This window comes from Dasypus novemcinctus, chromosome 17 (genome assembly GCF_030445035.2).
Source record: "Dasypus novemcinctus isolate mDasNov1 chromosome 17, mDasNov1.1.hap2, whole genome shotgun sequence".
In the NCBI taxonomy this organism is placed as follows: domain Eukaryota; kingdom Metazoa; phylum Chordata; class Mammalia; order Cingulata; family Dasypodidae; genus Dasypus; species Dasypus novemcinctus.
Window position 1 is genome coordinate 97,572,225 of NC_080689.1, and position 25,117 is coordinate 97,597,341.

Here is a 25,117-nt window from a genome sequence, read left to right on the forward strand (position 1 = left end):
TTTCTAAAATAGGTGAGCTAAGGAAAAGGAGGAGAGTAAGGCATCTACTTTCTTGTATGAGGGAAAATCAAATTTTCTTTTTTTTTACATTTGATTTTACCTTTATAGAGGACTGCATCATTTATTTCATGTCCTATTTTAATATGATGGACTTTATATCTGAACAGGAGGAGGACCTTGGAAGGAAAATGCCTTGTTCAAGTTTGCACATCTTCTTTCATCTGAAACACAGAGAATAAGGAGCCTGAGGTTCTGGGATGGTCTCATCATCTTGTAGCCTTTCTTTCTTTCTTGAAAACATAGAATCAGAGCAGTTTTTCTATGGTTGCTTTCTTTTGATTAATGGAATTCCCAAAACAAGCTCACATTTAAGAGGAAAGCAAACGCTCTGTACTTCTTTGTAGGAAAAGTTGTAAAGGCACATGGTCATAAGCATGGAACATGGAGGAGGTAAAAAATAGGGGACATGGAATGTCATGGAAGTCTCTACTGAGAAGGAATGATTTGATCAATGTCTTAATGTTGTGAGGAAATGACAGGGGACTGATCCAGAGATGTTGTTCAGCTCATGATAGGAAAAATCATCAAGCAAAAACACAGTCTCTAACTGTGTTAGGTAGAGAAGCTTGTGTTTCTGGTAGCATTTGTGTCATATCCCATTTTATTTCTTGGATCTACCTGAACAGGAGGATCATGTACTAGGAAGATTTCCGGTTTGTAAAAAGTTTGTAATAAGAACACTGTAGAACAGGAGTCTGAGTATTTTTCAGCTTATCCCTAATTGTTGTTTCTCTGGCCATATGCCTCAGATAAAAGGCTCCATTTGTGAGGCTCAGACAGACAATGCTGCTACAAAATGTCTCTTGACTGAGAGATGTTCCTGCAATGAACCCGTGAAGATGAAGGTGAAATTCTCAAAGCACAGTGTTAGGGATTAAAACCTTGTAAGCTGGTTTCTCCATATATATGTATATACATACTTTTATAAATTCATGTATGTTTAAAGTTATACAAGTATATCAGTCATAAATACATAAACATAAACAATAAGTGTATACTAACTGTTGTGAACTTACAAGTCAAATATACATAACATCATCGAGGTTTCTCATACCTCAACCTACCAACAATAACTGGAATTGTTTTGAAACATTTTAACTAATGAGTAAAGAGTAACTTCAAAATATTCCTGCCAACCAAATCAAAATATTTTTCCCCAAACCACCCTATTGTTTTTTATATCATTTATAAATGAACATGCATAAATAATAAATGTATAGTACAAGTTGGCAGCTTATATGCAAACATGCATAACATCATACAGGGATCCCATATGTCAACCATCACCAATACCTTACATTGTTTTGAGACATTTGGTACAAATTATGAAAGAATATTTCTAAATTATTTCTAAGTATAGTTGTTATCTTACATAAGGTGTATTTTCCCTCAACGTACTATTTTTTAAATGTATTTTTATGACAGAAGTTTAAGCTTACAAAACAATCTTACACGTGCAGAATTCACAAACAACACCCCTCTATCAACACAAACACTATGGAGGAACATTTTTTAGAGATTATGAAATAGTATCATCCGATTATTACAAGGTCCTTAGCATATATTTGGCACACTTTTCCATACTCCCTCATTATCAACGCAGTACATCTTTGGCATTGATGCATGAATATTACATTATTACTATTAACCACAGTCCATTAGTCACTCCACTTGTATTTTTCCCATGCTTCTCCACATTCCCACCACCCTGTAATAATGATGCACACCTGCTCTAGCTCAACAAGGTCACTGTCGTCTCTGTACGATAAACCACAATTCTCATCCACTTCTGGGTCTACTGTGCTATTCATTCCCTAGATAATTCTCTAGCTTTCTTTAATTTGGTATTTACATCCCTAGACTACCATTTTCAGCCACATTCAAATTTTTAAACCTGCTGTTACTCACTAAATGTGTTACCATCCACTCTATACATTTCCACACTTTTACAGTAAAGTTAAATAAAACGTCTAGACACATTAAACATCAGTAGCCCATCTCAGTCATCCTCTTATCTCCTTTAAGAAAACACAACCTACTACAACGTCTTGAAGAAATTTTCTACATTATCTTCTAGAGGCAATATGGTTCTTGCATTTATATTTAGCCTATTGATCCTTTTTGTGTTAAATTTTGGATAAGCTGTGGGATAGGGGTTCTTTTTCCTTCTTTTGGGTATGGATATCCAGTTCTTTCAGCACCATTTTTTGAATGGACTGTTCTGCCAGAGCTAAGTGTGTTTGACACGCTAGTCAAAAATCATTTGACCATATATGTGAGTGTCTGTTTCTGAACCAACAATTTGGTTCCATTGGTCTCTGTGTTTGTCTTTATGATAGTAGCATGTTGCTTTTACAAAGGTACCTAGGTAATGCAATTTAAATTCTGGACATGAGTGTTCACCAACTTTGTTTTTCCTCTTTAAGATTCTTCTGCCTAATCAGGACAGCTCACCTTTCCCCATAAAATTGTAATCATGTTTTCCATTTATTTAGAAATTCTGGTAGAATTTTTATCTGGATTGCATTGTATCTGTATATCAATTTGAGTAGAATTGACATCTTAATGATATTTGGTTTTCTAAATTTTGAGCATGGAATGTTCTTTCAATTATTTAAGTCTTTCTGATTACTTTTACCAATTAGTTGTATTTTTCTAGATAGAAGTGCTTTACATCATTGGCAAAGTTTATTTCTGAATATTTGTTTTATTCTGTCATATTATTTTCACCACTATTCTGATACTTTTAGTTACTTTTATTGATAAAATCTTCATTTCTTTATGCTCTTCCAGGCCTCTCTCTCCAGTCTTCTGTTTTCAGGCTGTAGCACACCCTTTAGTATGTCCTGCAAAACTGCTCTCTTGGTTTATTTGGATGGGAGTATGTTGTGCTTCTTGATATGGAAATCTCTGTCCTTCAATAGGGTTGGGATATTTTCTACCATTATATCTTCAAATATTCCTTCTGCCCCTTTCCCTTCTCTTCTCTTTCTAGCACACCCATGACACATGTAATTTCTTTAGCCACCTCAATGAATTTATTAAGGAGAGCTGTTTGAACATCTATGATTAGTTGTTTCAACTCCTTTATGTCATCTGGAGGCCTATCTTGCTCCTTTAACTGGGTCATATCTTCCTGTTTTTTGGTGTTGCTAGAAATTTTTTGTTGGTACCTTGATGTCTGGCATCCTAGAGTGTTCATTCAGGGTGGAGTTTTTCTCTTTAATTTAGGGATTTCTTGCCCTTTCTCCCTTGCTAGTTGCATAGTAGGAGCCAAGGATGAAGTTGGTGTTGTGAGCTGTGGAGGCTCAAGTTGCGCTCAGTGCCCCAGGGACTGAAGAAATTTCTTCCACATTTCTTCCTGCCTGGTTTTCAGACCAAGCTACTTCTGTGTATAATGATCCAAGTTGTGTAGTTCTAGACTGTGGTTGCCCAGAGAGACTTATGAAGCTTCAGGTGCCTTTCTCTGCTTCCTGGGGCTGGGATGGAGCTACAGATTTGGGGAGCAATCTATGCATTACAGGTCCAAGATGACTGCAGTTGTCCCATACATATCATGCTCTTCTGTTAGTGTTAGCAAAATGCACCATCATTTACCTGGAAAGGCTGTTGCAGGGCTTGACAGCTTCCTCCCTGCTATAAGTGGGACTGAAGCCAGCTTGGGTGGCAAGCCAACCTGGGTGAAAGATACCTGTCCCTACAATCATGGTGATTTTCAGTGAACCTGCTTGTCCTCATGCTGTGGGCATAGTCAATATGGCAGCACAAGTCATTTTCTGACTTGGACATTTTAAAACTTTAGCTATTTTTAGAGTTATAGTCTAGCCATCCAAATTTAGTAATCAGTAGCTGAAATCAGTGGTCAACCATCTTTTCCTCCTTGTTTTAGGGAATTGGAGATTCATATTCCATCACAGAATAGCTCCTGAGGAGGCCTTCACGACCAAGTAGGATGATCACCAGCCTCCTTGGTGTGGCCTATATTTTCCTGGATAGGCTGGTGCATGCCTTTCCAGCTATGTCTCTGCCAGAGGTGGGGCTGGGGTTTATGCTAGAAGGGCAATTTGGTCAGGATGGAAAGAAGCTGGTCCCTACCTGCACTGTGATTTTCAGTACATGCTGCTTCCCTTGTGCCAGAGGAGGAGTTAAAATGGTGTTACTGGCCTCTTTTTGACTTGTACAGGTACAAACTTTAGCTTTTCTTAGGATTTTAATATAACCCTCGGTATTTACTAATCAGTATCTTAAATTGGTGCCCAATCATCTCTTCCTTCTCCATTTTTGGGAAGTGGAGCTTCCAATGCCAGCCATGGAATCACTCCTTAGGCAGCATGTGTAGCCAGTGGAAGATGGGCACTAGTCTCTGGGATATGGAGTGCCCTACTCACAAATCTTCACCGCAGATGGGGAGTATTCTCCTTCCAATCTTTCAACGATGTTGCAGGATGACCTTCTTGTCTCCTGGAGCCAACACACAAGTGCTTTAGATAGCTCTGGGTGATTACTAACTGCCCTGTAGCATGAGCTGACTCTAGGAGCTCCTTACTCTTCCACCATTTCCTGGTTCTATTTCTCCTTACTTATATATTTGTATGTGGGAAGAGGTCATATCTTGTCTTGAATTCTCTATTAACACTAAGATGGAAAGAAGTAATTGCATTTAGCAATTTATTTACAGTTGTTAGATTCACACAATTTTGACATAACCTGTACAAATTTTTCTAATATACATCTCTGAGTCTAAAATATTTCAGACTGAATCCTCTACCATGATGGTGGCAGTAGATGTCTTCAAACTCCAATGTCTCATGACTGGCATCCAGCACTGAAGTTGCCATCAGGAGTGTCCACCACCCATCTGTAGTAGGAGTGGGATCAGTCTTTCTCCTTTTGTGATGTCCCAGACTGTGTTAATGCCATCAGACTTCCAAAACATTTTTTATGTTGCCCCAACTTGTGATCAAATCTGTAAGCCACACGATATTCATATTATACTTTCATTTTTACTTAGCAAAACCCACTTCATTTCTGTTGTTTGCATCCATGAGAACTAATCCCCAAAATATTTTTCATGTTTGGTAACATTACTCTTTATCAAAATTTATTTCCCCTTGAATATATATGGCTATGCTAAACTATTTTCATTTATGCTAATTTATGAATAGCAAAAAAAATCCAAAATTACTTATTAGTTTATTATTTAGAATTCTTTTACTTGTAAATAAAGTTGACATAATTTATGTCATTTATTTATCTTTTCATTCATATACTCATTACACAAATACTAGTTGCAATCTCATACAGTCCTTGTACTCTATTTTTGTAGTAGGATTATAATAATGGCTTTTAATGAATAGCCAGGCTTTTGGATGAGAGAGGATGGGAGATCAACCCAACAAAATACAGGGTCCTTCCATCTCAGTGTATTGATTCTAATAGGGCTCACTTACCTAGTCAAGTAGGTGACAGTACCTGCAGGGATGGGGCAGTGCTTTCCAGGAAGCTTTGTATGCTCTAAATCAGCATTCACTCTATGGTGCTATTTCTCTCCTAGCTGGGGTTCACAATCCTGGAATCAAGGGATGGAAATGCAAGTGGCACCACTCACTATTATTCCTGTGATCCACCAGGAAAGTTTTTGTTTCCTGTCCCTGCAACCTTAAGTTCCACTGGTCTTCAGGTCTTTGTCCCAAAAGGAGGAGTGCTTCCACCAGGAAACACAAATACTATTCCATTGATCTTGAAGGTAAGCCTGCAACCTGCTCACTTTGGTCTTTTCATACCTCTGAATCAAATGAGAAAGAGGGAATTACTGTACTGGCTGGGGTGATTGATCCTATCAAGAGGAAAAGGACTGCTGCTACACAATGGTGGTCAGGAAGAGTTTGTCTGTGATGCAGATGACCTAGGGCACCTCCTAGTATCACCATGCTCTGTGACTAAAGTCAATGGAAAACTGCAACAACTCAACCCAGGCATGACTATCAATGGCCAAGAATCTTCAGGAATAAAGACTTGAATCATCCCATCACTCAAAGAAAAATGGCCAGCTGAGGTGCTGGGTGAGGGTGAAGGGAACATGGAATAGGTAGTGGAAGAATGCAGTGATGAATATGTACTTTGCTATGTGACCAGTTACAGAAATGAAGTCTACAATGGTCATGAATATTTATTCCTAGCTAGCGTTAATAAACAATTTCAGTAGAGTGTTAGGATACAGGATCAGTAGGCAAAAATCAGACTAAATATAATTTATACAAGATAAGTTTGATTTTACCCTTTGGGCGGATTCATGCTTTATTGATATCTACCCATTAAATTGATTTATTTTAACAAAAGAAAGCAATAAACAGAAGATGGCAATCATCTCTTTCTTTCATACACCTACTAAGAACTACTTTATTTTGTAAGTATACCTATCAATAAATGAGTACAGTTTTCTCTATGACCTTGATCCCTAGAGTATGAAGTTTATGTTTATAGTCCAGGCACTTCCTAGTCCCAGAAATTGAACCTACTTTCCTACTGTGTGGTACAAATATATAAAAACTGTTTCATGTTTTTTAGGATTGTTGTGAGGCTCAATGAGTCTATATATGTAAACTATTTGAGAAGTGCCTGGCACTAAGACCACATTTGGGCACTGTCTTCATTTTCAGAATCCACAGGTGGGCAATACAGAGGACTAGTTTGGGATATATTAAGTGAGGTTCCTTTGGGATGTTGAAGAAGAACTTCAAATATCTGTTTAAAATTTAGAATAGACTGAGATAGATGTACATACGTGCACTACATCTTAAACTATCCAATGATATGAGTATATTCCACCTAGGTTTTGGCACCATATGTATAACATTTATTTAAGTTATGATATTACACTTACAGATGTATGTATTTTCTTACAAATTCCTTTTCTTTTCAAGATGGGCACAGTTGATATGAAAGAGTACAATTGCTGATAAAGTATTTCATTTTCCGAATTGTGCTGAATATTGTTGAAAGTTGTGGTGTTAAGTTGATTTCTTGCCTTTTGCAGGTGAGTAGTTACATTTCCTGTGGTCATGATATTTTTATCTCCTTCCATTATTTATCTTCACAACTCACTGCACAGGTATGTTTGACTTTATACTCTCTATTGATTTGCATATGCTCCTCGGGGACTTGGTTGTCTGCTCAAAGCACTATTAATGCAGTTTCCGTGGAGATGAGGCCTCAGTGCATCAGACCAGTGAGCAAGATGATGTCACATTCCCAACTGCTCATCCTGCTGGTACTCTGGGCCTCAGGTGAGAGGTTTAGAAGGGTATTATCTTTATATTTGGAGAACGGTTTTAACATGCAGAGTGAGCAAACCATTTCATCTAAAGCAGATCTGAATATATATGATAAATAAGAAAACCTACATTTAGATACATATTTTATACATTAGTGATTGAATGTATGATCTATGTTCTTTTCTGGTTGCAGGTGCCACTGGGGACATCGTGATGACACAGTCTCCAGGCTCTGTGGCTGCATCTGCAGGAGAGACCATCACCCTCAAGTGCAAGGCCAGTCAGAGTGTTAGCAACTACTTAAACTGGTACCAGCAGAAACCAGGACAGGCTCCTAAACTGCTCATCTATGATGCATCCAAGCGGCCGTCTGGGGTCCCCGATCGATTCAGTGGCAGTGGGTCTGGGACAGATTTCACTCTCACCATCAACAGATTCCAGCCTGAGGATCTGGGAGATTATTACTGTCAGCAAGGTAACAGCAGACCTCCCACAGTGCTTCAACCTCGAACACAAACCTCCTCCCTAGGACTGTAGGGCAGTGAGTCTTGCAGCACCAGCTGCTTCCTCCTCAAATAGATGTGAATGGGTTTGCTTCCTCCATCTGTCTGAAAAACCACATCCTTTAGGGGCCTGTACCATAGAAATCTTTCTTTCACTTGGTGAGATCAAATGACAGGGTGAATTGACCCTCTAGGCTAGGATTTTTTTACATTTTACACCCTGATGCATTGATTCTCTATTCATTCTACCTCCTTAATATTTAAAAATTTATCATCTTCTTTCCTTATCCCTTGCATCTTCTTCCTTCTCCCCCATCATCCTCCAACTCTGGTCCTTCCCAAAATTAAATCCTTGATCCTTCATATTCAAAATTTCCTCTATGGAAGGGCATTTACCTCCCTTACTCATTTCCTTCACTGGACACTTTGCCATCCATGCCTTTCTTTTCATTGTCACAAAAGATGATTTGATTTCCTACTCTACCTTCTTTTTTTATTTAGATAGCTATTTTTAATTCTTATTGCCATTAAATAGTAATTTTGTATGCCTTAATGTACCATACTATTGAAGAATGCTTACGTTATAAGGGATGATGCTCAGCCAATGAAATATGTTGATTTTAGTTTGGCCACTCTTCCATGGCTGGAATTGAAAGCTCCACTCCCAAAATATGAAGGAGAAAGAGACAATTGGGCACCAACTTCAGCTACTCATGATTAAACTCAGTGAACAAAAATATAATCCTAAGAACAGCTAAAGTTCAAAATTGTTCAAGTGAGAAAGAGGCCGGTAGCTGGCATCTTAACTCTCCTCCTGGCAGAGGGGAAGCGGGGAGGACTGAAAATCACAGTGCTGGTGGGGACTCGCTTTGGTCCATCCAGGCCATATTGCAGGTCTAGCCTAGGCCCCAGCCCCACCTCTACAGGGAGGAAGCTGGGGGACCTGCGGCAGCCTCTCTAGGAAATTACTGGCCAGGTCTCAGAGGCATTTGATCACCCGATGTTGGCATTGCAATTCGCCCAGTGCAGTTCTGTGGCTGGAATTGGAAGCTCCATTCCCAAAAAGAGGAGAGGAGATGTATGGCCACTGCTTTCAGCTACTGATTAGTAAATCTGGCTGGCTAAAGTATAATCCTAAGAACATCTAAAGTTTGAAACTGTCGAAGTCTGAAAGAAGCTCTTACCCTCCACTTTGACCCTGCCCCCAGCGTGAGGGGTAACAACGCTGAACAAAAATCACATTGACTGTAGGAACCAGGTTATTTCACCCAGATTACCCTGCAGCCTTAGACCAGGCTTCAGCCCCACCTCTTGCAGAGAGGATGCTGGCATGCCCTGCACAAGTCTATCCAGATAAGCTCAGGTACATTAGGCTGGCAAACACTGAATAATCAGAAGTCTACTGGGGTAATTGTGGTCATCTTTGGACCCGAACTGCATAGAATGTTGCTCACACCTGCAGCTCCACCCCTACCCAAGGCAAGGGAGAAAGGGGTGTAAAGCTTCATCAGTCTCTCTGGGCAGCTACAGTCTAGGCCAACACAACTTGTATTATTCCACAATCTATGACTTTGTCACTACCCCTAGCATAGAAGAAAGTTGGGAGAAGCTTCCTTGGTGTCTTATAAAATGAGGGCAGCTTCAGCCTCCATATCTTGTAACACCAACTACATCATTGTCTCCTACTACACAACCAGCAAGGGAGAAAAGGCAGGAAGCCCTAAACTAAAGTGAAAAACTACACCCAGAATAAATACTGTAGTAAGCCAGATGCCAAGACACCAACAAAAACTTATAATCCCCACCAAGAAAACAGGAAACTATGGCCCAGTTAGAGGAACAAGATAAGCCTCCAGATTACGTAAAGGAGTTGAGACAACTAATCATAGGGATGTTCAAACAAATCTCAATAAATTCAATGAGATGGCTAAAGAGATTAAGGATATTAAGAAGAGATTGGAGGAGCACAAAATAAAATTTGAAGGCATACATAGAAAAAAAAGGCAGATCTTATGGGAATGAATGGTGGAATAAGTCAAATTAAAAAATATTGGAATCATAAATAGCAGATTTGAGTAGGCAGAAGATAGGATTGGTGTGCTAAAAAATGGCCTCTGAAAGTGAACATACTAAAGAACAGATGAAGAAAAGAATGGAAAAAAATTAACAAGGCCTCAGGAAACTAATGACATGAAAACTCATGCAAACATACATCTCATGGGTATCCCAGAATGAGAAGAGAAGGAGAAAGGGGCAGAAGGGGTATTTGAAGAAATAATGGTAGAAAATTTCCCAACCTTATTGAAGGACATAGATATCCTTGTCTAAGAAGCCCAGTGTATTCCCATTCAAAATACTCCAAATAGAACAACTTCAGGACATACTCTGATCAAAATTTCAAATGCCAAAGACAAAGTGAGAATTCTGAGAACAAGATAAAAGCAATGTAAAAAAATTAGATACCCAATAAGACAGAGGGCTGATTTCTCACAAGAAACCATGGAGTCAAGAAGACAGTGGTATGAGATATTTATGATGCTACAAAAGAAAAACATCCATCCAAGAATCTTATATTTGGCAAGATTATATTTCAAAAATGAGCGTGAGTTTAGAATATCAGAGATAAACAGAATTTGGGAGAATTTCTAAAGAAGAGACCAGATTTTCAGGAAATACTAAAGGGTGTGCTAGAGCCTGAAAAGAAAAGACAGGAGAGAGAGGCCTGGAAGAGAGTCTATAAATGAAGATTATAACAATAAAAGTTCCAAATGTTAAAAGAGTGGTGAAAATAAAATATTGCTGATAACACTCAAATAGGCAGGAATAAACTTAACCAATTATACAAAGCATTAGTATTCAGAAAACTGCAACTCAATGTTAAAAGAAATAAAAAATGGCCTAAATAACTGGAGGAACATTCCATTCTCATGCATTGGAAGATGAAATATCATTAAGATGTCAACTCTACTCTAATTTATGTACACATTCAATGCAATTCTGATAAAAATTCTAATAGCATTTTTTTTTAATTGAAAATGCAATTGTCAAAAATTTTTGGAAGGGTAAGGGAGCCTGAATAGCCAGAAACATTTATAAAGGAAAAGTAAACTCTCATCTCCGGATTTTAAAGCATGTTATCTAGCTATAGGGGTAAAACAGCATGGTACTGGCATAAAGAAAGACACATAGACAAATGGAATCCAATTGATGCTTCAGAAACAGACCATCACATGTATGGTTAAGTGATTTTTTTTACTAGCCTATCAAATCTACACATCTTGGGTAGAACAGTACATTCAATAAATGGTGCTGAAAGAACTGGATATCTATAGCCAAAAGAAGAACAGAGGACCCCTTTCTCACTCCTTATCCAAAAATTAATTCAAAGTGAATAAAAAATCTAAAAGTAAAAGCAAGAACCTTAAAGCTTCTAGAAGAAAGCGTAGGGAAATATCTTCAAGGCCTGGTGGTAGGTGGAAGATTCTCAAAGGAGATAAGAGGAGGCCAGGTACAGACTACTGATACTTAGTGTTGTAGAAGTTTTCATTAGCTTTACTGTATAAGTGTGGAAATGTATAGAGTGGATGATAATACATAGTGATTAACAGTTAGTTTATAAAAGGGGATGTGGCTGAAAATGGCTGTCTAGGGATGTAAAAGCCAGTCAACAGAATGCTAGAGAATATTTTAGGAGCTGAATAGCATGGCAAACCAAGAGGTGGATGGGAACTGTGTTGGGTGGTACAAATGCAAGAATGTCCTTTGTTAGCTGGCGCAAAGTTACATCATTATTGCAGGGTTGTGGGAATCGGGGAAGCATGGGAAAAATACAACTGGAGATAACTGTGGATTGTGGTTAGAGACAATTATATAATATTCTTGCATCTATGCCAAAGACGTTCTTTGTTGATAATGGGGCAACATGCAAAATGTGTGTCAAATGTATACTATGGAGGTGGTAATAATCAGATGACATTATCTTACTGATGTGGGCTATGGGTGGGAGGCTCTTTGTCTCTTCAGAGATAACTTAAGCTCTCTAACTTGTGAGTGTGACGGTAAGAGGCTGCAGTCTTGCCCTTGGTAACAATGGCAAGGACTCCAGTCCCAGGAAACAGTTTAACAATGCAAAGTCTATAAACTTTAAGTATTTAAGGGAAATGCAAACTAAATATGCTAAAAGCTTACCTAGAATGTCTGAAGTCCATGCTAAAAGCTTACCTAAGATGTAGAAAATATATATGCTAATTGAAGCCTATTGAGAACTGAAACAAAGGGACATTTGGCCTTTCCTCTCTGTATAAAAGGGATTCAAAAATCTTTTTCGGGGCTCGGGATTCAAACAGAAAGCTCCCGAGTCTGGCTGGCCGTCAATAAACCATTTTTCCTTCTCAAAATCACTCCTGAGTCCTGGCCTCTCTATACGCAAATAATTGAACCTCTCTCAAATTCTACAACATTACCTATAACAAATACCCCACAACAGTATGATGTGTTGCTAGAGGGGTGTTGCTTGGACATTCTGCACATGTACATGATTGTTTTATGGGATTACAACTTTTATCATAAAAATATATTAAAAAATAATAACTGTGTTTTGGGGGAAAATACACCAAATGTAAGATAATGACTATAATTAGTAGTAAGATTTTGACAATATTCTTTCTTCATGTGCAACAAACGTCTCACAACAATGCAAGGTGGTGGTGGAAGTTTGATGTATGGGATTCCTGTATGATGTTATGCATGTTTGCTTTGTAAATTCACAACTTTTATTATACAATTATTGTTTTTTGTGTCTTCATATATAAATGATACAAATATAATAATAAATAATAGGGTGGGTTGGGGGAAAATCTTTGGTTATTAGTAATATATTGACAATGCTCCTTAATAACTAAGGTTGTGCCGGGGTGTTCCCAAGCCCTGAGCAGGCTGTTTCAGGGGCTTGCAGGGTGGGAGGTGTCTGGATGTGGATTTGGTGAGACAGTGACTAAGGAGATTCTTGTGAGAGGTGGAATTTTGGGTTTCTGACATGGAGGTAAGAAGTTGTGGGTGGGACCCTTCCCCCTAGGGCTGGCGTCCCGGGCTGCAGCTATCCCTGAAGTCTTTATTGTGCTGTGGTGTTCCTAGGCCCCATGTTAACCAGATGCATGGTTCCCAGGTCTGTGTCCCCTAAACCCTGGTGGCCCACGCTCTAGAGACTCACACACCTCGAGTCTGCAATATCACAGACTTCCCATACCTGAATCCACTGTGCTCTGAGGTCCACCTGAGGTCCTTGATTACCCTAGCCCTCTGTGTTTTGTGTTGTATTTTTTTCTCTCTCTCTCTTTGAACTTGGAAGAGTGTACCAGCTGACTGGGGGAGAGTCTGGGAAGAAAGGAGAGGTGAATCTTCTGAGAAAGTCCAATTTACCTAAACGTCCTGGGATAGGAAACTTGGTCTGGGAGAAGGTGGAGTCAGAAAATCAATTAGACCTCCCCAGCATGCCTAAGGGGGAGGGAATGTAGGATGTGCTATCCAAGCTTCCAATAGCATATTTGGGGCTTTGGTGAGGTGTAGGTGCTCTCACGCTGGAAAAAAAAGAGCCATAGTCTTTTGTGTTGAGCTGGTTCAACAAGGACCTACTTGAATCTCCTATTGGACTTCTTAGGCAGCTTTCCTGCTGCCCTGGGAGAGAAAGAAGTGAGGAAGGGAGAAAGGGGGAAGGTCAGATCTCTAAGCATATTATTTAACTGCAAAGAGGATTCCTAGGTTGAAACATTGGTTCTTTTTTTGTTCGTTTGTTTTTTGTTTTTGTCATGGTTGCTAATATTGCATTGTCTCCTGGTCTTTTCTCCCATTTCATCCCCCAAGGTTCTTTCTCATTTATTTAGTTTTTTTCTTTTTCTTGCTTGTTTCTCGCTTTTCTTTGCCCCCTTTTTACTCTTCTCTTTTTTCCTTTTCTCTCTTTTTCCTCTTTTTTATTTTGTTTTCTTTATACAATAGGTGCCGCAGGGAGAGTTTCATATTTGCTGTGTTTCCTCATCCTCCATTTCCTCTTGTCTGTGTGTATTGATTTTGGCCACCTAAACTATCCACATTCTGCTACATCTTTCTATCCTCCATCATCTACTTTTCTCTTACATTCCACCTCCCTCTCTTTGGCTCCCAAATTGTCTGACTTTTAAGTTCTAATACCTTTCTTCTGTTTTCTGTCTTTTATCTACTCTTGATATTATTGTCTTTCTTTTCTCTTTCCCTCTCTCATGAAAACACTGGCCTTTTAATTCATACTATATTCCTCCCCATATTCAGTTGACTGTCTCATTATAGACACTCTACTTTACTGCTATAACTGTACACAACTTATATGGGTCTAATATCCATTCTCCTAAATTTCACATTGTTGCTCTGTTAACATTTATTACCAATACTACTTTATGTATTTTCTTTTCTTACTCATTTTGCTCTCCCTGCCCCTAATGTTTTCCTTCAAAGTGAACTCAGCCAGCAACAAGAAAATAGAGTAAGAAGAACAAAGTGACTAAGAAAGACTTAACACTTATGCACGAACAACAACTAATCAATCCCTGAGACTAGACAAAGAAGCTAAGGAACTGATTAAACCCGTCAAGATAAAATGATGACCAGGCAGCAAAAAAATGTACAAACCAAACCAATAATCAGGCCAAATCCAATGAACAATCTAAAAACCAGGAAGAGAAGCAGAACATTGGACAAGTAATTAAAGATCTCAGAACATATATTAGAGACCAACTTAATGAAGTAAAGGAAGAGACTAACAATATGAAGAAATCACCTGGAGAGGAAATTGTGGAAATACACAAAAAGATAACAGATATGATGGTGATGAAGACCACAGTTCAAGAAATCAAAAATACACTCTCAGCAAATAGCAGCAGATTAGAAGAGGCAGAGGAGAGAATTAGTGATGTGGAAGACAGTACATCTGAAATCAAACAGATAGTATAACTGAGAGATAAAAAGTTAGAAAAAACCCAGCTGGGACTTAGGGACCTGAATGATGATGCAAAATGCACAAACATACATATTATAGGCATCCCAGAAGGAGAAGAGAAGGGAAAGGGTACATAAGGGGTGTTGGAGGAAATAATGGCTGAAAACTTCCCAAATCTGCTGAGGGAGATGGATGTAAATGTCAAAGAAGTACAACACACCTCAAAAACCATAAATCCCTAAAGGCCTACCCCAAGACATATACTTGTCAAATTATCCAAAGCTCAAGACAAAGAGAAAATTCTAAAAGCAGCAAGAGAAAAGAGAACCATTACATACAAGGGAGGCTCCATAACATTAAGTGCTGATTTCTCATCTGAAACCATGGAGGCAAGAAGGCAGTGGTATGATATAGTCAAGGTACTGAAAAAAACAATTTCCAACCAAGAATACTCTATCCAGCTAAGGTAGCATTCAAAAATGATGGAGAGTTCAAATTATTCACAGATAAACAGAAATTAAAAGAGTATGTCAACAAGAACCCTGCCATTCAAGAAATACTAAAGGGAGTTCTGCAGGAAGAAAGAAACAGGAGAGGCAGAGATGGAGAAGAGTGTAAAGCAACCAAAAAGACAAAAAGAGAAGGAAAAAAACAAATATGGGAAACACAAGTCCAAAAAAATATGGCTAACATAAGTAGTTCCTTGAAAGTAATAACACTGAATATCAATGGATTAAACTTACCTGTCAAAAGATTCAGACTGGAAGGTTGGATAAGGAAATATGACCCATCTATTTGCTGTCTACAAGAAACACATCTTAGATCCAGCGATTCAAGGAGGTTGAGAGTGAATGGTTGGAAAACAATCTTACAAGCAAACAATAACAAAAAAGGCAGGAGTAGCTATATTAATATCAGACAAAATAGACTTCAAATGCAAAATGATTGTGAGAGACAAAAATGGATCCTACATATTAGAGAAAGGGATAATCTTTCAAGAAGAGCAAACAATCATAATTATATATGCTCCTAACAAGGGCGCCTCCAAATATGTGAGGCAAACACTGGAAAAACTATGTGAAAGAATAGATGCCTCTATAAATATTTTGGGAGACTTTTACACACCACTATCAACTTTGGACAGAACATCTCAAAAGAGAATCAATAAAGAAACAAAAACATTGAACAGTATATTAGAGGAGCTGAACCTAATAGACATACACAGATCATTACACCCGAATACAGCAGGATACACATTTTTCTCAAGTGCACATGGATCATTCTCCAAGATAGACCATATGCTAGGCCACAAAGAAAGACTCAATGAATTCAGAAAGATTGAAATCATACAAAATAATATCTCTGATCACAGTGGAGTGATGCTGGAAATCTGCAAGGGCCAGAGGCCGAGATTTCACACCAAGATATGGAAATTAAACAGCACACTCTTAGAAAAACAGTGGGTCAAAGAGGAAATCTCAAAAGAAATTAATAATTACCTTGAAACTAAAGAAAATGATAACACAACATACCAAAACTTATAGGACATTGCAAAAGCAGTACTGAGAGGGAAATTTATAGCCATAAATTCATACATCAAAAAAGAAGAAAGCTAAAATTGAAGACTAACTGCACATTTGGAGGAATTAGTAAAAGAAAAAACAACAAAGTAACCCCACAGGAGAAGAAAGAAAGAAAGAACAAAGATAAGAGCAGAACTAAATGAAATAGAAAATAAGAAAGCACTTGAAAAGATAAACAAAACCAAGAGATTGGTCTTTGAGAAGATCAATAAAATTGACAAACCCTTAGCTAGACTAACAAAGAAAAAAAGAGAGAAGATACAAATACACAAAATAAGAAATGAGAAAGGAGATATCACCACTGACCCCACAGAAATAAAGACAATCATAAGAGGGTACTTTGAAAAACTATATTCCCAAAAAATGACAATTCAGAGGAAATGGACAAATTCATAGAAACACATAAGCAGCCTATATTGAGAAAGAAGAAATCGATAATCTCAACAAACCAATCACAAGTAAAGAGATAGAAAATTAGTCACTAAAAACCTCCTAACTAAGAAGAGCCGAGGGCCAGACAGCTTCACAGTTGAATTCTACAAAATGTTCCAGATAATGCCAATCTTGCTGAAACTCTTCCAAACAATCGAAACAGAAGGAACATTTCCTAACTCATTCTATGATGCCAATATTACCCTAGTACCAAAGCCAAACAAAGACACCAGAAGAAAGGAAAATACAGACCAATTTCTCTAATGAACCTAGACACAATAATCCTGAACAAAATACTTGCTAACTGTATTCAACAGCACATTAAATAAATGATACACCAAGACCAAGTGGGATTCATTCCAGGTATGCAAGGATGGTTCAACATAAGAAAATCAATCAATGTAATACATGATATAAACAGATTGAAGGAAAAAACCTACATGATTTTATCCATAGATGCAGAAAAAGCATTTGTCAAAATACAGCACCCTTTCTTTTTTTTTTAAGATTTATTTATTTATTTAATTCCCCCCCTCCCCCAGTTGTCTGTTCTCTGTGTCTATTTGCTGCGTCTTGTTTCTTTGTCCACTTCTGTTGTCTTCAGCAGCCTTTCTTGATAAAAACACTGCAAAAGATTGGAATAGAAGAAAACTTTCTGAACATGATAAAGAGTTTATATGAAAAACCCACAGCCAACATTGTTTACAATGGTGAAATCCTAAAATCTTTCCCTCTAAGGTCAGGAACAAGACAAGGATTCCCACTCTCACCTCTTCTATTTAACATTGTCTTAGAAGTACTTGCTCGAGCACTGAGGCAAGCAGCAGATATAAAAGGCATTCAAATTGGAAAGGAAGAAGTCAAAATTTCATTATTTGCAGATGACATGATCCTATACATGGAAAACCATGATCGGTCTACAACAAAGTTTCTAGAACTCATAAATAAGTTTAGTAAGGTCGCAGGTTATAAGATCAATGTGCAAAAATAAGTAGCATTTCTCTACACCAATAATGAGCATCTCAGGGGAAATCTAGAAACAAATACCATTTACAATAGTAAATAAAAAAATCAAATACCTAGGAATAAATTTAACTAAAGAGGTAAAAGACTTATACACAGAGAACTACACAACACTGTTCAAGGAAATCAAAGAAGACCTAAATAAATGGAAGAATATTCCCTGTTCATGGATAGGAAGACTAAATATTATTATGATGTCTATCCTACAAAAATTGATCTGTACATTCAATGCAATCCCAATAAAAATCAACACAGCCTTCTTTAAGGAACTAGAAAAACTAGATATGAAATTTATTTGGAAAGGAAAGAGGGCCCAAATAGCCAAAGACATATTGAAAAAGAAAAGTGAAATTGGAGGACACACTACCTGGCTTCAAAACATACTACAAAGCTAGAGTAGGGAAAACAGCATGGTATTGGCACAAGGAGAGACACACAGACCAATGGAACTGAATTGAGATTTCTGATATTGATCCTCATATATGTAGTCATAAAATATTCAATAAAGTCACCAAACTTCTCCACTGGGAGAAAATGGCCTATTCAACAAATGGTGCCTGGAGAACTGGATATCCATATGTAAAAGAATGAAAAAGAATTACCAACACACACCTTATACAAAAATTAACTCTATTTGGATCAAAGACCTAAATATATGAGCCAAGACCATAAAGACTTTGGAAAGCAGTGTAGGGAAGCATCTACAGGACCTTGTAATAAGAAATGGCTTCATGAACTTCACACGCAAAGCAGGAGCAGCAAAAGAACAAATAGATAAATGTAATTTCCTCAAAATTAAAGCCTTCCTCACCTCAAAGGAGTTTTTCAAGAAAGTGAAAAGAGGTCCTACACAATGGGAGAAAATATTTGGTAACCATATATCTGATAGGAGACTTATATCGTGCATATATAAAGAACTCCTATATCTTGAAAATAAAAAGAAAAACAACCCATTTTAAAAATGGGAAAAAGAGTTAAACAGACACTTCTCCAAAGAGGAAATACAAATGGCTAAAAAGCACATGAAAAAATGCTCCAAATCTCTAGTTATCAGGGAAATACAAATCAAAACTACAATGAGATACCATCTTACTCCCATTAGATTAGCAGCTATGAAAAAAACAAAAGATAACAAATGCTGGAGAGAATATGGAGGAATGGGAACACTCATCCACTGCTGGTGGGAATGGAGGATCCAGCCATTCTGGAGGACACTTTGGCAGTTTCTCAAAAAACTAGCTATAGATTTGCCATATGACCCAGCAATTCCACTGCTGAGTATATACCCAATAGAACTGAAAACAAGGACATAAATCAATATATGCACATCAATGTTCATAGCAGCATTGTTCACTATTGCCAAAAGTTGAATCAACCCAAATGCCCATCAACAGATGAATGGATAAATAAAATGTGGTATATACATTCAATGGATGCTACTCAGCTTTAAGAATGAATACACTACAAACACACGTGATAAAATGGATGAATCTTGAGAACCTTATGTTGAGTGAAGCAACCCAGGCATTCAAGGACAAATATTACATGACAAATACTACAATGATATGAAATAAGTAAACCAAGCTGCCTCAGAGAGCTAGAGACTGGATGATAGGCTTAAAAGAAATTGGGGGGTAGAGGAAGGTTGTGAGCTGACACCTACATGGGTGAAACCTATGATAAGCTGGAGGTAAGTATTTGTAAAGAAAGGGATAAAATGGGGGAATAGGGTGAACTTTGGGTGGGGTTTTGCATGCTTGAAGGGCGCTAGGGATGGAAGGATGGGTTATATTGCCCAAGAAAGTGGGGGGAGGGTAGGGGAATATACAAACATAGGAGATTTTCAGGTATATGGTTGAGAGTATAATGCTGAGAAAACTTTTTCAAAAATATAATAAGGAAGGTTACATGTTTAAGATGCTTAATGGGGATAATCCGATGCAGGACAGGCTCCTAGAGAGTGTGTGAGTGCTCATTTTTCCATAGTGGGTTATATCATTTGATAGAGACCCACATAATGAGAGTGAAGGTATACCCACATCCTGGGGAGGACTGATGTTCTCAAATAGAGAGAATTGTATCTCTCGAGAGAAATGGTGGCTGCCAATATATTATGGCAGTCACGCATGTCAAGCCCTCAATGCTGTTGCAAGTATCTCTGAACATGGCCCTTCAAGCAATGAAGATTGACTCTCACTCTGGGCCCTAACGGGAGGGGGAAAGAGGTATTGAATAGATGGAACCAATGTGTGTGGGCAATAGAAGTGATCCATAAGATTACACAAGGATGGATACAAGACATGTTAAATTACACCAAAAATATATAGTGGCTGATAGGCTAAAATGTAAATCATAATGTAAATCATAAGGTAACTAAAAATTTAGAAAATTGTATAGTCTAAAATATAAACCACTATGTAAACCCAAATGTTACCTTGTTTGAAAGCTATTGTCTCAATATCTGTACATCAGTTTCAGTAAATATAATATGAATATGTAAAAAGATTATTGCTGTAGAAGGGAAAAGGGTTTTATGTTGGATATGTGGGAGTACTGTATACTGCATATATGCATTACTGTGATCCAAAACTTTTGTGAAGATAAGCTTAATAATTAGGAAAAGAAAAAGAAAAAGAAAGGATGTAGACACTGAGGAAAGGATGGAAGAAGCTGTCTTGCTAATTTGAATACAGGGCAACACTTACTGCAGTGATGGAAGGCAAAACATCAAAAACAAAGCTTTTGCATTTTTTAATTTTTTGATACCCCAATTTATTTTTACCTTAATTTTTCTAAATTTATATGTAATCTATATCTAACCTTTAAACTCATCACTATATTCCATTTTACTATTAGTGGAATCTGGCAATATATTGGGCTTCATTTTTGAAGAAGTTTTGGATCACAGAGAGGTTTAAAAATGGCAGTGGCAGGGGAGAAATACTGGTGTGGGATGTTATTGACAAGGGACTCATGGTTGGCAGGAAGTTCTCCAGGGTATATATCCAGGGTACATAAAAATGTTTGGATATTTTCATAATGATTCCAATTAAAAATAACAACTGAGGGAGTGCTGAGTGAGTTTCTAACCAGGGGAGCTCTATCACAGTCCCGAAAGGAACAGCAACAATTCCCCAAGTTAATTGGCAAAGACCAAAAAAGAAGGAAGGTCCAACAATGAGCCCTTGACACTAATGACTATGTTTATAAGCCTGTGCACCTGAAATAAGAACAACACCTAGAGCTGCAGGATGTCTAAGAGTTACCTCCTGAGAGCATACATATTGGTCAAATATGGCCAGTCTTGAAGCCAAACTCAGCATGTAAATGTGTCCCATGCTGTGGGACATGGCTCCCAGGGATAAGTCTCCCTGGTGCTGAGGGATTACTACCAAGTACCAGCTGATGATGAAACTAGAAAATGACCTCAAATAAAAGGGTCAAATTGAACCAGCAGAATATCTCAGTCTACATATAATACCAGGAGTTAAAAATGCTTTTGGCTTGAATAAAAGGCAGAAATGGAAAGGACAAATGAGTTTATATGGTTATGAGTCTCCAAAAAGAGCTAGGAGGTTATCAGAGGGGTTGCACTTATGCATACCTCATCACAGTCCCAGATACAGATAAAGTAGATAAAACCCCAGGTATTGGATCTTCTGAGGGCTACAGAGACCCACAGGTTCTATGGTCATGGCAGATGGAGTTCAGTGACATGTCAGTTGGTCCTACATTGGAGTTTGTGTTTCTGTGTGATGGAGCTGGACTCAGATGTGATCTTTGTCAACAAGCCTCTCCTATTACTTTTACTGGAACTATTGTTGATGGTGGGATTTAATGTATACCCAGGGGATCTGAATCTCTGGACTGACCATGTGATATCCAGGCCCTGAACCTCAACAGACTTGCAACTCCTACACTCTGGTTTATTGGGCTTACCCCACTCAGCTAACACAGAGGTGGAGAAGGTCAACCACCACACCATGGAGCCAAGAGTGCCTACAACTGAAAGCAGGAGAATTGCATCCAGCATCCATGTGGAATCTAAGCCCCCTCTTGATATAGATGTGGAGTGGACACAACCATTCTAAGGTCCACAGGATGGAGAAATAGAGTGTGGATTAGAGTGGACTTACTGATATTCTATTCATGAACTATTGTGATTAGTAATTGAAGAAAATGTGGCATTGGTGAGGAGAATGTGGCCATTTTGGCTGCTGGGGTTAGGGAGTGGGAGGAAGAGATGTGTTTTGGGGGCATTTTCAGGGGTGGTGCTGCAGGGACAGTTACCAGACATTGTATGTCTTCTCATGGCCCACTGAGTAGACTCTGGGAGAGTGTGGGCTGTGGTGTGGACCATTGACCATGAGGTACAGTGGTGTACAGAGATGTACTCACCGAGTGCAATGAATGTCTCATGATGATGGAGGAGGTGGTTGTTATGGGGAGGATGAGTGAGGTGAGGGGGGTGAGGGATATATGGCAACCTCATGTTTTTTTAATGTAACATTAAAAAAAATAAAGACAAAAATACAAAAAAAAATGACTAGTTAAAAATGTTTAGCAATAGTGCAAGTTAATGGTGGTAGGGTGAGGTACGAGAGTCCTGTATGATGTTACATATTTTTGTTTTGTAAGTTCACAATTATTATTATACATGCATTATTTATGTATGTTTATGTATGAGTGATACACTTCAATAAATTTTAAAAATGTGAATGACCTGATAACAATTTCGTAGACTGAAATAATTGTTGACTTCATGTTGTCTGTTCATTCAACAGAAACTTTTTAAGTGGCATCTGTTTGCTTGACTCAGAAAGACTTTGCTACAAAGCAGTATAAAAATCCTAATTTGGAATATGTGTGTACCTGACATAGCTGCATGGAAGCTTCCAGAAAGTCTGTAAGATAAGACAAGCTAGGATCAGTTCAATCTAAAATTTGTTTAAAAAGATGGGTTGAAATCTATTTGGGTAGCTTAGATATTCTTCTTAAATTCAATAAAAAATGACCATTAAGCATCTATTGCTTGTATGTTGGATGATACATATACCTCAGGTTTAATAATGTAACTACTGTGAATTATACAACTTTTTATTTTATATTAGAAAAAATAAGTGAATTATTGAAAATTTAATACCTAATATGAAGGAGTATCAGGTATTAAATTTGCACATGTCTTCTTACTATTTCACATATCATTAGACAAGAGGGTCCTCCACAGATCTTTCCAGGATATTCCCATCTCTGTTCCTCATTTCTCCTCCTTGTTTGAAGTGATCCATATGCACATGCCTAATGTCTTTCCACTTGCAAAAGTTATCAAGTCTCCCTTGATCTTATATCTAGTTCATTCTTTCTTTGCAGTTGATACCTTACTTTTAGCATCTTTTGCAATCTAGACAGGTGAAGTATAACCCAAATCATAATTCTTAGTTCCATTCAACTTAACAGATTTTTTTTTCACATTACCATTTTACCTTTCCTCATGTAGTTTGTATACAAAGCAAGATGAACCTGGGACATGACTGAACTCCTTGCTTGGAAATCTTCTAGGCTAAGTTTGAAAGTTTATTGATTTCAAGTTCTGCTTTTCACACAAAAAACTCTCAGACAAAATTCAGCAATGTTTTGCACTTGGGGAGCTGAGCGCTCTTCTTTGCCAGCACCATTGGGTTAGTTTCGTAGCGATGCTGCAACAAAGGGCACAAACTTCGTGGCCGAAAACAGCAGAAACTGCCTGGGTCAGCTCGGGATTCCACCACCTGTCCTCCAGCAGCTTGGAAAATCCCCACCATCAGCACAGTCTGTGAAGTCCAGGGAACCCCCGAGGGGTGCGGGAGGTGTCTGCCCTCCTTCCCTTCCCTCCAGCTCCAGGAACAACCTCTGCTCATGGCAGCCTAAGGCAAAGCTTTATTGAACTAAAGAGCAAACAGAAATGTATTCTCTCAGGGTCCTGGGGAACAGAAGCTGGAAATCAGGTGTTGCAGGGTTGGCTCCTCTGGAGGCTCAGAGGGAGAAACTGCCCCTCCTCTCCCACAGCTCCCGGGGCTTCCAGCCAGCCTTGGCATTCCTTGGCTTGCAGGTATGTCCCTGCGGTCCCCACCTGACCTTCCCGAGCTGGGGTTTCCAATCGCCCCCTTCTTACTAGGACACCAGCCACTGGATTAGGGCCACCCTAGTCCAACAGGACCTTCTGTGAACTAAGTGCATCTGCAAAGACCCTATTTCTAAATAAGGCCACGTTCACAGTATGGGGAGGTTCTCACTTCAATATACCCTTTCAGGGGACACAATTCATCCCAAGACACCTGATTTTACTTGTTGGGTCCTGGGATCTGGCTTCAGAGTGTTGCTTTCTGAAGAGGAGCTGACTTTGGGTTCGCAGATGAATTACAGAAGAACGAGTTGCTTGCAAGCCTTCAGCGTGCTTGGGTCTGCAGTGACCCTGTGCATTCCTACAGTGCCAGCGAGAACAGGTTTGAAATGGTTTGAGGCCTTGCTCTGCCCAATCCACAGAGCAAGGTAATAGACATTTCAGACCATTGCTTGCCCCCTCCTGAATCTCACGTACTGGGTGTTTTCTCTGCACTGTCTAATATTGCAGCCACCTGGCCATGTGTGCCTTGTTTAATGCTAAGTGAAATTTAAGATTCAGATTTTCAGAGGATCTGAGTCTACAGGATGTCCAATTAGAGAAATGAAGGCTGTTTTAACTGAAGAGCTGGATGCCTAAAGAGCTAAGGGAGGGTGAGGAAAGCACGAGCTGAATTTAATGGAAGAGCATTGGAGAGTCAGGTGAGAATGTCTGCTGAGCACCCATCCTGTGTCAAACCTGCTGACACTCAGCTTAGTTTCAATGTTGAGGAATAGTTGTAGCTCCAGAGCAGTATGGGAGCAGAGGCTGAACATGTTGGACTTCAGCAGGGTTCCTGTTGGAGACAAATCTCAGCTGTGATGTCTTGCCACCATGGTTCTCCACACTTTGGAGTCTACCATTCCCCTGGTGTTTCAGCAGCAAAATTCCCATAATGTCAGAGCTGGAATATCCTTGAAAGCCTGTGCCTTCAGTGTCCATCAGACTGTTCCATGGAATCTGTGCAGTGATGAGGAAGTCGATGTGGCTCAAGAAGTTGGGTGCCTGCCTATCACATAGGAGTCCCCAGATTTGGTCCTGGTGCCTCATAAAGAAGACAGCAAGCTGATGCAATAAGATGATGCAATGAGGAAACACAGTGGGAGACATAACAAGCAACAAAAGGGGGTGGATCAAGC

At 38.7% G+C, this 25,117-nt stretch overlaps 1 non-coding gene and 1 gene segment (V, D, J or C); both read left to right on the forward strand.

Annotated features, from left to right (window-relative positions):
- Positions 1 to 7,271: 7,271 nt before the first annotated feature.
- Positions 7,272 to 7,871, forward strand: LOC131273895 (immunoglobulin kappa variable 3-20-like). The segment is given in 2 exon segments: positions 7,272 to 7,346; positions 7,528 to 7,871. Coding segments are annotated over 2 exon segments (393 nt in total).
- Positions 7,872 to 24,254: 16,383 nt separating this feature from the next.
- On the forward strand, positions 24,255 to 24,389 carry LOC111761782 (small nucleolar RNA SNORA9). The gene has a single exon (XR_002795043.1). It is a non-coding gene; the product is annotated as a small nucleolar RNA SNORA9 (small nucleolar RNA).
- Positions 24,390 to 25,117: the final 728 nt, after the last annotated feature.